General features: G+C 42.8%; 1 protein-coding gene across 13 annotated transcripts in view; it reads left to right on the forward strand.

Annotated features, from left to right (window-relative positions):
• LOC110505442 (low density lipoprotein receptor adapter protein 1-B) overlaps window positions 1–15,024 on the forward strand; it is a 54,431-nt gene continuing 39,407 nt past the window's right edge. For 8 of the 13 annotated variants that reach the window (XM_021584655.3, XM_021584652.3, XM_021584659.3 and 5 more), the window contains exon 1: window positions 1–364. In XM_021584655.3, the coding sequence (XP_021440330.2) occupies window positions 280–364 (85 nt within the window). In that variant the 5' untranslated portion in view covers window positions 1–279. Of the gene's footprint in view, window positions 365–497; window positions 591–15,024 lie in introns of those variants that run through there. The other 5 variants (XM_021584656.3, XM_090220703.1, XM_090220704.1 and 2 more) reach the window with 2 other exon arrangements.

Genomic DNA, 15,024 nt, shown 5'->3' on the forward strand with positions numbered 1-15,024 from the left:
AGTCACTGTGAAGCCTTCGCCTGTGCAAGCTTCGAGGGCAGCGACCTCGCTCGTGCGATACCACAAATACACGTCATATACATTATCCGGTTAATTTACATATAACACCGCCCAGAGTGGGGATGAACATCATAATCCATTTATTCTGGGCTGTCTCTGAAGTAGAAGACAAAAAACAGCTGGAAAAGTTTGGGAGAGTGTGTGACGAACAGGGCCAAGTGCTTCGAGAGACAAGAACCGAAGCTTGTTGGGCTCTTTGCCCCAATTTTGGATTACGGTATGGACGCTTTGAAGTCGGCTGGAAGGGCAATAATTCGGAGCCCCAGTCTCGCTAAACAGTCATGGGGTGTAGGCAGACATAAAAGTAAGTATTGGAAGCGAGTTGACTAGCTAGCAAGTGGATACAAGGTTAGCGAAAATGGCTGATGACTAGTCTTTTCTATGTAGCTACTAATAATGCTAATAACCTAGGATCCACCTAGCTAACGTCATATACTAACGTTACTCCCGTTTCCTGTATCCCCCCCCTCTGTAAAGTTAAGTACCTACTTGATCGTGGGAATCGTAGCTAACAGGCGACTGAATGTATGGTATGCATTGCCGTTTTCTATGACTGCCAATTGATAATTTGTTATGAAATGTGTTTAAACGTGACATGTTTTTCCTTAGGGAGCGTGTCTCCCGTGTTGGCTTGTCAAGAACCTGACAGACCGTCAAATGCGTCGCCAAAATGGCCATACATGCCAACTTTGTGTACCGGTGTTACGATACTGTTTGGTAACTTAACTAACTAGCATGCTCAATATCTGACTTCGAAACACTAATCATTTGATATTCAACTGATGATGGCAGGTTGTGTAAATGTCATGTAAACACCTTACACCTTATCTTAATCGTCATAAGGTCCAAATTGAAGTAAACATACGCTGGTTAAAACACCTGGTTTTCTGAACAATCTTTCAAATATTACTTGGACACCTCAATCGACGTTCTAGCGGTGTATTTGATCTGCGCATGTGCTTGCAACAACTGAGCGAGCATCCCTATTTAGCGCGAGTGAAGTGAGTTCGAAACAACTGAATGTATCGGACGTTTTAATCGAACTATTATATGAATATGTCTATCCACGATTCCATTGTTGTGTGCATGTAACTGTATTCATTTTGAGTTCATTTTCTTTCGGTTTATGTAATGGTAGGTAACAAACTAGTTAAGTGTTTTTTTTCACAGACGTGAAGAACGTCTATTCCGCCACGTCACCGTGGAGTGGAACTAGCATGCATCGTTCTGCTATTTTAGACAGGTCTAGATCATGGAATACTCTTGGAATCAGCAGGGCTACCTGTTATCGCGCTGGTTATTACCTGTTACATTCACTTCGATTTTGGAACTCGAGCAGGTTCAGGGCTTGAAAGGTATGGGAGCTAGAAGAGCACCGAACGCGAAAGTGACTCAAAACAAACCTGGCAACACGCTGTTGCTATGTGCTAAAAAAAAATGTGTGAAGTAGTGGTGGTGTTTTTTTTTGTTATAGTCCCCCCCCCCCCCTTCAGGGCTATATCATTATAATTGTATAGCTAATAGGCTGTGTATTTGTAGATCGACTGATGTGAATGAACCTACAGCAGCCAATGTAACAATGGCTGGGCTGGAGTCATTTTTGCTAAAATAATTATATCAGCCAATTTACCAAGTGTTGATCCTGTGTGTTTAAAAGGGGTCACTTGGTGTGCTTATAGGCTACATAATGTTACCCAAAACTGAAACTAAATCGAGCCCCCTTTAAAAAATTATTCACACGGACAAGTAGCATCAGCGACTGTTCAGTCAGTTGTAATGATGAATTGCATAAAATGAACAACTCTTTACATATCTCTATTCTCAAATGACATAGCATTCATATTTGTATTCCTAGGCATTACTAATCAAACTACACAAAAAAACAATCAATAGAGCACACAGACGATCGATCAGATGACATTCACATGAATTATTAAAATATTACTTGCTATTCTGTTTTATCAGTGATGTAGTGGTAAACTAAACGCCAGTAGGTGACCGTGGTAAGACAACCACTAACATAAATTAAAACATTACTTTTGTAGAACTGTATTGTTTACATTTTAAGATGTGAAGATGTTCATATTGAAACATATCATATTTTTTTAGTTCCTAACTTGTTTGATAAAATTTGTACAGGCCCGACCCAAAGTTTGGGGTTGTCACGAGTTACCACAGTCACAAAGTCAAAATGGTCTATAGCCTATTGTAAAAATGACTAAAAACGAACATTTTCTTTTTGGTCATAATTTAAGGTTAGTTATAAGGTTAGCAGTATGGTTAAGGTTTAAAATCAGATTTTAAGAAGATGCATGTAGAAATGGGTGGGTTTTAGTCATAACTTGTGGCTGTGGCAACTAGGGACTACCGAAGTTTGGGAACCACTGTATCAGTGATGGAAAAAGTACCCAATTGTCATACTTGAGTAAAAGTAAAGATACCTTTTTAATAGAAAATGACTCAAGTAAAAGTCACCCAGTAGAATACTACTTGAGTAAAAGTATTTTGGTTTTTAAATATACATAAGTATCAAAAGCAAAAGTGGAAATAATTAAAAATTCCTTATATTAACCTAACCAGACAGCACCATTATCTTGTTTATATAAAACAAATGTATTTACGGATAGCCAGGGGCACACTCCAACACTCAGACATAATTTACAAACGAAGCATGTGTGTTTAGTGAGTCCGCCAGATCAGAGGCAGTAGGTGAGTGTGTGAATTGGACCATTTTCCTGCTAAGCATTCAAAATGTAACAAGTACTTGTGGGTGTCAGGGAAAATGTATGGAGTAAAAGTAAATTGTTTTTAGGAATGTTGAATAAAATGTAAAGTACAGATACCCCCCCCCCACCTGGCCTGCATTGTACTAATCTCTCTGCTTGCTTCCTTTCTCTCTCCATCTCCTCTGCTTCGTCTTGCATGCATTGCAGCCTCACCACTGAGCGACCAATCACATCCCAGTCTCTTAGAAGCCTACTCTCTTTAAAGCAAAGTTATTAATGAGAACTTAGTAGCTTTTTTTTTTTTTTGCTCCTGTTGAGGTAGACTGTTATAACTTTAGCTTTTTACTTCATCTTTCTAGCTGGCTAAATAATACTAGCCAGAGCCTTAAATGTTACTGCTATATAATTCTCTGCCAACAGCTAACCACCTGACTGACATATCTAAAAGCGACTATTTGCCTGGTGTGAGCTCAACCTCCGAGAGTCTGTTTTTGCTTGTTTGGGGGATGACACTGCAGGAGCCGCAGGGCGGTTTTAAAATGGAGCGCAGCGTCTAGTTGCCAACTTGAGCTGCCTCCAAGCTGGGGTAGTTCATTTTACTTAAGGTTATGGCTATGCCCTCGGCCTGTGCAGCGAGAGGGCGGAGTAAAAAGGCGAATCCAGGGGACGTAGGCGAACATAACAAACAAATCACTGTTCATGATTCCACTCATTCAAAAGAGGCAGGCGTGATTCGAACTGTCAGATCAAGACTTTAAGCCTTCTGAGTAGTGATGCACTGACATCACATTTTTGGCCAATACTGATATCCAAAATATTTCTTGCCACAAAAAAACGACACCGATATTTAACATTTTAGCGGCCTTTTATGCATTCTAGTATAGTTAACACACATGGACGCAGTGGTCTAAGGCACTGCATCTCAGTGCAAGAGGCGTAACTACAGTCCCTGTTTCGAATCCAGGCTGTATCATATCCGGCCGTGTTTGGGAGTTCCATAGGGCGGAGCACAATTGGCCCCGCGTCGTTCGGGTTTGGCCGTCACTGTAAATAATTTGTTCTTAACGGACTTGCCTAGTTAAATGAAGGTTACACACACACAAAAACTGACCAAAAAGTGATTATGTTGTCATTTACGTATGTCCCCATAACCAGTAAAATATAATCAAAACCTATTTTTTTCACTGACTTGCTGTGCTGTTTCATTCATTTGTTCAGTCGTTTCATTCTCAACCAGGATTTTGTCATACATGTCAAGCAGTGAAGTTTCAGCTCTGTCTGTCCGTGGCGCCTCTTCCTCATGCGCACTGTCACTGTGTCCGTTTCCATCTTGTCCAGCTCAGTATGTAACATTTCACGTAAACCCTGTTTCTTGTCTGCATCGAAGTAGCGGTCCTTGTACCTAGCATCGAGCATGGTGGTGACGCAGCACAGTAAAGAGAGAATGCCACCGAATCGCTTGTTCACAGCCTGTGTCGGCAGTTTTGTTGAGCAGGAGTTTCAATTCCATGACAGAGGGTATCACTTCTGCTGCAGGCGCAGCTGATTAGCTTATTTCTCGAGTCAGTTGTTCTAATGGAGCTAGCTAGTGTGTTCATGTTTCAAACATGTTCTCACATGCCATTAAAATGGCAGCAGCGGTATGACAACCAGCACATTCGTGAACATGAAATACGACTTTCCTCAGTACGAAATCCTCGATGACCCACTGTGTTGTCAGACTCCGCATGCCAATGGGGCTGATATCGCTGGTCCAAATGTCAGTCGTGAAGCTAATGGCAGTGACACTTTTACTGTGTAACTCCGGTAGGGCAACATCTGGAAAAATAGCGCACTTGGTAGTGTGTACCGGTGCTCTACAAGTCGGTGAAAGCCAACATCACCCACTACAGAGAACGGTTGACGGTCAAGGGCAATGAATTCCATTATCTTGGCGTTAATGGATTTCGTCTTTTGAGTTGTCTCAATTACATTTTGGTACTCTTTCAAATGTCTGCTCGACTTGTTGACTGATCGATCCACACAGCAGACATTGTGGACGAGTTTAGGAATGCTGTGTTGCACGTGTAGCGCAACATTTTACATGCCGTTATATAGGTGTGCACGTCAGCGGTAAACTAGATTTCAGGCCGATACCAATGTTGGCATTTTTTAAGCTAATATCGTCCGATACCGTTCGATCTTCACTGAAATATCGTGCATCCCTACTTCTGTGGAAAAAAAAAAAAATATATATATATATATATATATACATACACACACACACACACACACACACACTAGAAGTCGACCGATTATGATTTTTCAACACCGATACCGATTTTATTGGAGGACCAAAAAAGTTGATACCGATTAAATCTGCTGAAATATTTGTAGTAATGACAATTACAACAATACTGAATGAACACTTATTTTAACTTAATATAATACATCAATAAAATCCATTTAGCCTCAAGTAAATAATGAAACATGTTCAATTTGGTTTAAATAATGCAAAAACAAAGTGTTGGAGAAGAACGTAAAAGTGCAATATGTGCTAATTTTTCAGTTCCTTGCTCAGAACATGAGAACATATGAAAGCTGGTGGTTCCTTTTAACATGAGTCTTCAATATTCCCAGGTAAGAAGTTTTAGGTTGTAGTTATTATAGGACTATTTACCTCCTATACCATTTGTATTTCATCAACCTTTGACTATTGGATGTTCTTATAGGCACTTTAGTATTGCCAGTGTAACATTATAGCTTCCGTCCCTCTCCTCGCTCCTCCCTGGGCTCGAACCAGCAACACAACGACAACAGCCACCATCGAAGCAGCATTACCCATGCAGAGCAAAGGGAACAACTATTAGAAGGCTGAGAGCGAGTGACGTTTGAAACGCTATTAGCGCGCGCTAAATAGCTAGCCATTTCACTTCGGTTACACCAGCCTCATCTCGGGAGTTGATAGGCTTGAAGTCATAAACAGCGCAATGCTTGACACACAACGAAGAGCTGCTGGCAAAACGCACGAAAGTGCTGTTTGAATGAATGTTTACACGCCTGCTTCTGCATTCCACCGCTCAGTCAGATACTTGTATGCTCAGTCAGATTATATGCAACGCTAGATAATGTCTAGTAATATCATCAACCATGTGTCGTTAACTAGTGATTATGATTGTTTTTATAAGATAAGTTTAATGCTAGCTAGCAACTTACCTTGGCTTACTGCATTCGCGTAACAGGCAGTCCCCTTGTGGAGTGCAATGAGAGAGAGGCAGGTCGTTATAGCGTTGGACTAGTTAACTGTAAGGTTGCAAGATTGGTTGCAAGATTGGATCCCCCGAGCAGACAAGGTGAGAATCTGTCCTTCTGCCCCTGAACAAGGCAGTTAACCCACTGTTTCTAGGCCGTCATTGAAAATAGAAATGTGTTCTGACTTGCCTAGTTAAATAAAGGTATAAAAACAAACTTTATATATATAAAAAAAATCGGCAAATCAGCGCCCAAAAATACCGATTTCTGATTGTTATGAAAGTCGGCCATTCCGATTAATCAGTCGACCTCTAATACACACACACACACAGAAACGTATTCGGACCCCTTGACTCTTAATACATTTTGTAACATTACAGCATTAAAATTGATTCAATTGTTTTGTTTCCCTCAATCGACATACAATACCCCATAATGACAAAGCAAAAGCTGTTTTTTTAGACATTTTTACAAATAAAATAAACAGACCTTATTTACGTAAGTATTCAAACTCTTTGCTTTGACACTCAAAATGGAGCTCAGGTACATCCTGTGGTAAATTAAATTGATTGGACATAATTTGGAAGGAAGCCCACCTGTCTATACAAGGTCCCACAGTTGACAGTGCATGTCAAAGCAGAAACCAAGCCATGAGGTTGAAGGAATTGTCCGTAGAGCTCCGAGACAGGATTGTGTCAAGGCACAGATCTGGAGGAAGGGTATCAACAAATTTCTGCAGCATTGAAGGTTTCCAAGAACACAGTGGCCTCCGTCATTCTTAAATGGAAGAAGTTTGGAACCACCAAGACTCATCCCAGAGCTGGCCGCCCGCCCAAACTAAGCAATCGGGGGAGAAGGGCCTTGGTCAGAGAGATGACCAAGAACCAGATGGTCACTTTTACTGAGCTCCAGAGTTCCTCTGTGGAGATGCCTGAACCTTCCACTCCTCAGTAAAAGGCACATGACAGGCCACTTGGAGGTTGCCAAAAGGCACCTAAAGGACTCTGACCATGAGAAACAAGATTCTCTGGTCTGATGAAACCAAAATTGAACTATTTGGCCTGAATGCCAAGGGTCACATCTGGAGGAAACCTGGTCACCTTTCCCTCAATCCTGACTAGTCTCCCAGTCCCTGCCTCTGAAAACCATCGCCACAACCATGCTTCACTGTTGGCATGTTTTTCAGCGGCAAGGACTGGGGGACTAGTCGGGATCCAGGGGAAAGATGAACAGAGCAAAGTATAGAGAGACATATGTGATAACCTGCTCCAGAGCGCTCAGGACCTCCGACTGGGGTGACAGTTCACCTTCCAACAGGACAATGACCCTAAGCACACAGCCCAGACAATGCAGGAGTGGCTTCGGGACAAGTCTCTGAATGTCCTTGAGTGGATCAGCCAGAGCCCGGACTTGAACCCGATCAAACATTTCTGGAGAGACCTGAAAATAGCTGTGCAGCAACGCTCCCCATTCAAGCTGACGGAGCTTAAAGAGTACTGATTAAAGGGTCTGAATACTTGCGTAAATGTGCTATTGAAATTTTTATTTTTAATACAAAGTATTTTACCTGTTTTTGCTTTGTCATTTTGGGGTGTAGATTGATGAGGGTAGGAGAAAACAATTTAATACATTTTAGAATAAGGCTGTAACATAACAAAATGTAGAAAAAGTAAAGTGGTCTGAATATTTTCTGAATGCACTATTCTATTGTTTTTGTACTCGATGTCAATTACATGTCAATTACGGGTCAACATCTATGTAGTGCTCCCAGCGTTGATCAAAGCTGCAGGATTCTCACAATGGCTTTGATCTCTGGCTTCAGTGGGTTGTCATACAGACAGCAATGCAATGTTGGTGATGCGCAATCACCCGGGCGGGTGCACATGGTCACACTACTGTAGTATGGCTTGTCAAAGGAGAGGCATAGCCTTGGTTTCACAGAGAGACTGCCCCCTCCCTTGTCTCATCTTCCTTCCTAGACCATGGCGTCGTTGACAGACTTGGCAGCATGATGCCACATGTGCCCTGCTGAGCCATCAATTCTTTGTTTTGGTCAATTTTTTTCTGGGGGAGTAAAGAGGCTTTCTAGAGGCCTAGTCCCAGTCCCCGATCTCTCCTGGCAGGGATGACTTGTGGAAGATGGTAATACCCATGGTTACAGATCTATGGCAAAGTTGCATCTTCATATTTTCTGTTGACCTCTCAACACACATGTCATGTGGGCCCTGGACTGTAATGGCCTCTGGTTTAGACCTGCATTTCCTCTCACCCACACTCTCTTCACAGCAAGGTACGGTAGTGCTTATGGTCATAACACTGAACCACTCATTATAACTGCCTCTTGTTTCCATGTGGTTATTTCAATACAGCATGGCTAGATCAGGTAGCTGCCGTCAGCTGTTGATAGAAAGCAACTTGTTTCAGCTTGTCGTAACAGGAAACTGAACCACTGCTGCAAGACAGTCCTTTTCGTTGTGAAAGTGATGCATGCTGCTTTCAATGCTGAGACCACGAAACGGAAGTATTCAGGACTTTGTTATTGAGATGTCTGGAGTCCATGCAAAGCACCTACCAGTCCAAACGCACCTGGATTAAATGTTAGTGTCCTCTACCCCTACATGATGTACGCTAGATATGTGGGATTCTACCGAAAACATTCTGACAACTCTTGGCGCTCATGCTTTGGGCTTGGCCTTGTAAATGCATGCCAAATTTTATTTTGGCATCCATGCTAAGAGCATTCCCCGCCCACACATTCTGTCCTTTTGGTAACCTTGCCTTTATTTGTTCATAATTTATTGATCCCATTGAGATCCAGTGTTGTTTTCAAGGGAGACCTCTCAAATCTGCAGCAATTATACAATGACACAAAAAGCATTAACCACATTGAGCATAATTCAAGGCATTCATAGTCGCAAGGAATGCAAATGTGGTCTAAAATCAATTCCAATCCCTGTAACAATTCTGGAGAATGTCTTTTATTATTATAATAATAGCACATTTCGTCATAGATTGCGCAGTCAAACTAACATCCTCTAAAACCACAAGTCAGTTGTCTTCTATTTTCCATACCCTGTCTGACTTCAGCATAGAATAAAATGTGACACCCATGTCATTTCCCGCTGGCTTCAAACAGCTCTTGTGATTTTGCTGTTGACAAAGGCTTACACTGCACAGCTCACCATGTCTGAATTGCTTTCGTTTGTCAAAGGATATTTCACATCAACAATTACCATCTTTTCAGGTCAATACATTTGGTTTCTTTTCTTAATACTTTCTTTCCAATTCTATATTTGATGTTTCTGTGCTTTGGACACATTGCGTAAGTGCTGGCCTAGGACCTGTCTCTGCTACCTCCCTGGAGCCATTCCTACATTAGAAATATTGGATTTAGAAGCTTGACCAGTTGATCCAGGATAATCACAGATGGAGGCCTGGGGAAATCCCCAAGTGAATGTAACCTGAGGTCAGGATGAAGCGCAAAAACCATTTGCTCTTTATGGCTGTTCATTTACCTGCCACTTTATGGCTGTTCATTTACCTGCCACTTTATGGCTGTTCATTTACCTGCCATGAGTTTTTTTTTTTCTTCTGGTGGTTGCTGAAACATCATGATCATGGTGTTATGTTGAAGAGCGTGGCCAACTGGTTATTGTGGCCTGTGTGACCAGAATATTATAGGTGACATCATGGGGAGAGCCATATAACCATAGAGAAGTAAAAGTCTGTAGGCTCTACTTTTGGTGCCCTACTACTGGTACAGGGACTGTCGGACATCTCATTCCAAAATCATGGGCATTAATATGAAGTTGGCCCCCCCTCCTTTTGCTGCTATAACAGCCTCCATCCACTCTTCCGGAAGGCTTTTCACTAGATGTTTGAACATTGCTGCGGGGACTTGCTTCCATTCAGCCACGAGCATTAGTGAGCTCGGGCGCTGATGTTGGGTGGTTTAGGCGTGGCTCGCAATTGGCGTTCCAATTCATCCCAAAGGTGTTCAATGAGGTTGAGATCAGGGCTCTGTGCAGGCCAGTCAAGTACTTCCACACCTATCTCGACAAACCATTTCTGTATGGACCTCGCTTTATGCACGGGGGCATTGTCATGCTGTAACAGGAAAGGGCCTTCCCCAACTGTTGCCACAAAGTTGGAAGCACAGAATTGTCTAGAATGTCATGGTGTACTGTAGCATTAAGATTTCCTTTCACTGGAACCCAGGGTGCCTAGCCTGAATCATAGAAAAACAGCCCCAGACCATTATTCCTCCTTACCAAACTTTGCAGTTGGCACTAGGCATTGGGGCAGGTGGCATTCTCCTGGCTTCCACCAAACCCAGATTTGTACGTCGGACTGCCACATGGTGAAGCATGAAGTTTCCACTGCTCCAGAGTCCAATCGCGGCGAGTTTTACTCCACTCCAGGCAGTGCTTGGCATAATGCCTGGTGATTTTAGGCGTATGTGCGGCTGCTTGGCCATGGAAACCCATTTCATGAAGCTCCTGACGAACAGTTCTTATGCTGATGTTGCTTCCAGAGGCAGTTTGGACCTCGGTAGTAAGTGTTGCAACTGAGGACAGACGATTTTTACACACTTCAGCACTCGGCGGACTCATTCTGTGAGCTTGTGTGTCCTACCACTTTGAGGGTGAGCCATTGCTGCGCCTAGACGTTTTAATAACAGCCCTTACAGTTGTCCGGGGCAGCTCTAGCAGGGCAGACATTTGCGAACTGACTTGGAAAGGCGGCATCCTATAACGGTGCCACGTTGAAAGTTATTGAGCTCCCCAGTAAGGCCATTCTACTGCCAATGTTTGTCTATGGAGATTGCATGGCTGTTTGCTCGATTAATGTTTTTTTTTTTAAATGTATACACCTGTCAGCAATGGATGTGGCTGAAATATCCAAGGGATTCATTTATTTTTACAATTCTCTACATTGTAAAATAATAGTGAAGACATCAAAGCTATGAAATAACACATGGAATCATGTAGTAACCAGAAAAGTGTTAAAAGAATCAAAATATATTTTAGATTCTTCAAAGTAGCCACCCTTTGCCTTGATTACATCTTTGCACACGCTTGGCATTCTCTCAACCAGCTTCACCTGCAATGCTTTTCCAACAGTCTTGAAGCAGTTCCCACATATGCTGAGCACTTGTTGCCTGCTTTTCCTTCACTTTGCGGTCCAACTCATCCCAAACCATCTCAATTGGGTTGAGGTTGGGTAATTGTGGAGAATAGGTCATCTGATGCAGCACTCCATCACTCTCCTTCTTGGTCAAATAGTCCTTACACAGCCTGGAGGTGTGTTCGGTCATTGTCCTGTTGAAAAACAAATCATAGTCCCACTAAGAGCAAATGAGATGGGATGGCGTGATGAGACAAGGATATCCCTACCGGCCAACCCCTCCCTAACCCGGATGACGCTAGGCCAATTCTGCTTCTGCCTATCACCGCTCAGTCAGATACTTAGATACTTGTATGCTCAGTCAGATTATATGCAATGCAGGACACGCTAGATAATATCTAGTAATATCATCAACCATGTGTAGTTAACTAGTGATTATGATGTTTTTTTTTTATAAGATAAGTTTAATGCTAGCTAGCAACTTACCTTGGCTTACTGCATTTGCGTAACAGGCAGTCAGTCTCCTTGTGGAGTGCAACGATAGAGGCAGGTCCTTATTGCGTTGGACTAGTTAACTGTAAGGTTTCAAGACTGGATCCCCCGAGCTGACATGATGAAAATCTGTCATTCAGCCCCTGAACGAGGCAATTAATCCACCGTTCCTAGGCCGTCATTGAAAATAAGAATGTGTTCTTAACTGACTTGCCTAGTTAAATAAAGGTATTAAAAAATATATATTTAAAAATATAAAAAAATCGGCGCCCAAAAATACCGATTTCCGATCGTTATGAAATTCTTGAAATCAGCCCTAATTAATCGGCCATTCCGATTAATCGGTCGACCTCTAGTTTCTTTGCAGCAATTCAGCCATGAAGGCCTGATTCACCAGTCACCTCTGAACAGTTGTTGACATGTCCGTTATTTGAACTCTGTGAAGCATTTCATTGGGCTGCAATTTCTGAGGCTGCTAACTCTAATAAACTTTTCCCCTGCAGCAGAGGTAATTGTGTCTTCCTTTCCTGTGGCAGTCCTCATGAGCCAGTTTCATCATAGCGATTGATGAGTTTTGTGACTGCACTTGAAGAAATTTGAAGTTTCTTAATTTTCCAGATTGACTGACCTTCTTGTCTTAAAGTAATGATGGACTGTCCTCAGGTCCTCCGAGAGAGAAAGAAGGAGAGAATTAGATTCACACAGGACACCGAATAGGACAGGAGAAGTACTCCAGATATAACAAACTGGCCCTAGCTCCCCGACACAAACTACTGCAGCATAAATACTGGAGGCTGAGACAGGAGGGGTCAGGAGACACTGTGGCCCCATCCGAGGACACCCCCGGACAGGGCCAAACAAGAAGGATAAACCCCACCCACTTTGCCAAAGCACAGCCCCCACACCACTAGAGGGATATCTTCAACCACCAACTTACCATCCTGAGACAAGGCTGAGTATAGCCCACAAAGATCTCCGCCATGGCACAACCCAAGGGGGGGCGCCAACACAGACAGGATGACCACATCAGTGAATCAGCCCACTCAGGTGACGCACCCCTTCCAGGGACGGCATGAGAGAGCCCCAGTAAGCCAGTGACTCAGCCCCTGTAATAGGGTTAGAGGCAGAGAATCCCAGTGGAAAGAGGGGAACCGGCCAGGCAGAGACAGCAAGGGCGGTTCGTTGCTCCAGAGCCTTTCCGTTCACCCTCCCACTCCTGGGCCAGACTACACTCATTCATATGACCCACTGAAGAGATGAGTCTTCAGTAAAGACTTAAAGGTTGAGACCGAGTTTGCGTCTCTGACATGGGTAGGCAGACCGTTCCATAAAATGGAGCTCTATAGGAGAAAGCCCTGCTTTCAGCTGTTTGCTTAGAAATTCTAGGGACAATTAGGAGGCCTGCGTCTTGTGACCGTAGTGTACGTGTTGGTATGTACGGCAGGACGAAATCAGAGAGATAGGTAGGAGCAAGCCCATGTAATGCTTTGTAGGTTAGCAGTAAAACCTTGAAATCAGCCCTTGCTTTGACAGGAAGCCAGTGTAGGGAGGCTAGCACTGGAGTAATATGATCAAATTTTTTGGTTCTAGTCAGAATTCTAGCAGCTGTATTTAGCACTAACTGAAGTTTATTTAGTGCTTTATCCGGGTAGCCGGAAAGTAGAGCATTGCAGTAGTCTAACCTAGAAGTGACAAAAGCATGGATTAATTTTTCTGCATCATTTTTGGACAGAGTTTCTGATTTTTGCAATGTTACGTAGATGGGAAAAAAGCTGTCCTTGAAATGGTCTTGATATGTTCTTCAAAAGAGAGATCAGGGTCCAGAGTAACGCCGAGGTCCTTCACAGTTTTATTTGAGACGACTGTACAACCATTAAGATTAATTGTCAGATTCAACAGAAGATCTCTTTGTTTCTTGGGACAAGCATCTCTGTTTTGTCTGAATTTAAAAGTAGAAAGTTTGCAGCCATCCACTTCCTTATGTCTGAAACACATGCTCCTAGCAAGGGCAATTTTGGGGCTTCACCATGTTTCATTGAAATGTACAGCTGTGTGTCATCCGCATAGCAGTGAAAGTTAACATTATGTTTTCGAATAACATCCCCAAGAGGTAAAATATATAGTGAAAACAATAGTGGAGCCAGATGAGTGACTGCCAGATGAGCGACTGCCAAGAGTGTGCAAAGCTGTCAAGGCAAAAGGTGGCTACTTTGAAGAATACTCAAATATAAAATATATTTTGATTTAACACTTTTTGGTTACTAAATGATTCCATGTGTTATTTCATAGTTTTGTCTCACTATTATTTTACAATATATAGATAAACCCTTGAATTAGTGTGTCCAAACTTTTGTCTGTGTGTGTGATACCATTATTGTTAAGCAAGTGTTAGGCTATACAGTAGACTGTTTGGCTTTCGAAACTCTGAAAGCCAATGCTTTGTTCATGGAGTCTGAGGCTATTTACAGCAAGTTGAAGGCCTTCAAATCCAATTTAAAGGACAAGTTTATTTATGTAGCCTCCTGGATGAGGTGTCCCAGCTGTGGCATTGGGACTTTATCTACCCCTCTCTATCTCTGTTCTGAGGGCTGTCAATTAATCTAAGAACAATGTGCGAAGGGCTGTATGTGTAAAGGATGTCACACTGCTTGCTGTACCACTTCCTCACGCGCATGTTAACAGCACAGGCCCTTGAAAATAAAAGAGCCGCGCACTCTAGGAGCTCAGATGCAAAAATGTAATACCAACGTTTCGACAGCCAAGCTGTCTTCATTAGGGTATAATCACAAACATCTGAGCTCCTAGAGTGTGCGGGTCTTTTATTTTAAAGTTTCTACTCCGCTAGCCAGCACCTTGTCTTAATAGGTGTGCGTTTCTTTTTCTTCTATAACAGCACAGGCCCTAGCTGACCACTGGTTTTATCCCTAACGGCTGGGACAATTCCCCTCCTCCCCCCTCTTCCTCACTTTCCCAGTGGATTTGATCAGTGCCACACAAGCACGTGTCTCACTGTTGGGACTTACAGGCCAGCGATTAGAGTCTTATCTGGTCTGCTAATCCCTTCCTCCAGTCAGCTGGAATTGTTTTGGAAGCACACCAAATCAAACGCTGATAACTACTCTGTGTTATGCAACAATCTAGTACTTTCTCCTGTACCATTGTAAAGTAGGGTGGTTGGTCGGGTGTATAACATGAACGTCTAGCAACCCGAAGGTTGTGTGTTCAAATCTCATTACAGGCAACTCTATTTTGGGGAGCCTAGGGGTTAGAGCGTTGGGCCAGTAACCGAAAGGTTGCTGGATCAAGTCCCTGAGCTGACAAGGTAAAAACCAGTTGTTCTGCCCCTGAACAAGACAGCCTACCAGGGAACAACGGCCATTGTAAATAA

Source organism: Oncorhynchus mykiss, chromosome 25, assembly GCF_057628025.1.
Source record: "Oncorhynchus mykiss isolate SJ-2025 chromosome 25, ASM5762802v1, whole genome shotgun sequence".
NCBI classification, from domain to species: Eukaryota; Metazoa; Chordata; class Actinopteri; order Salmoniformes; family Salmonidae; genus Oncorhynchus; species Oncorhynchus mykiss.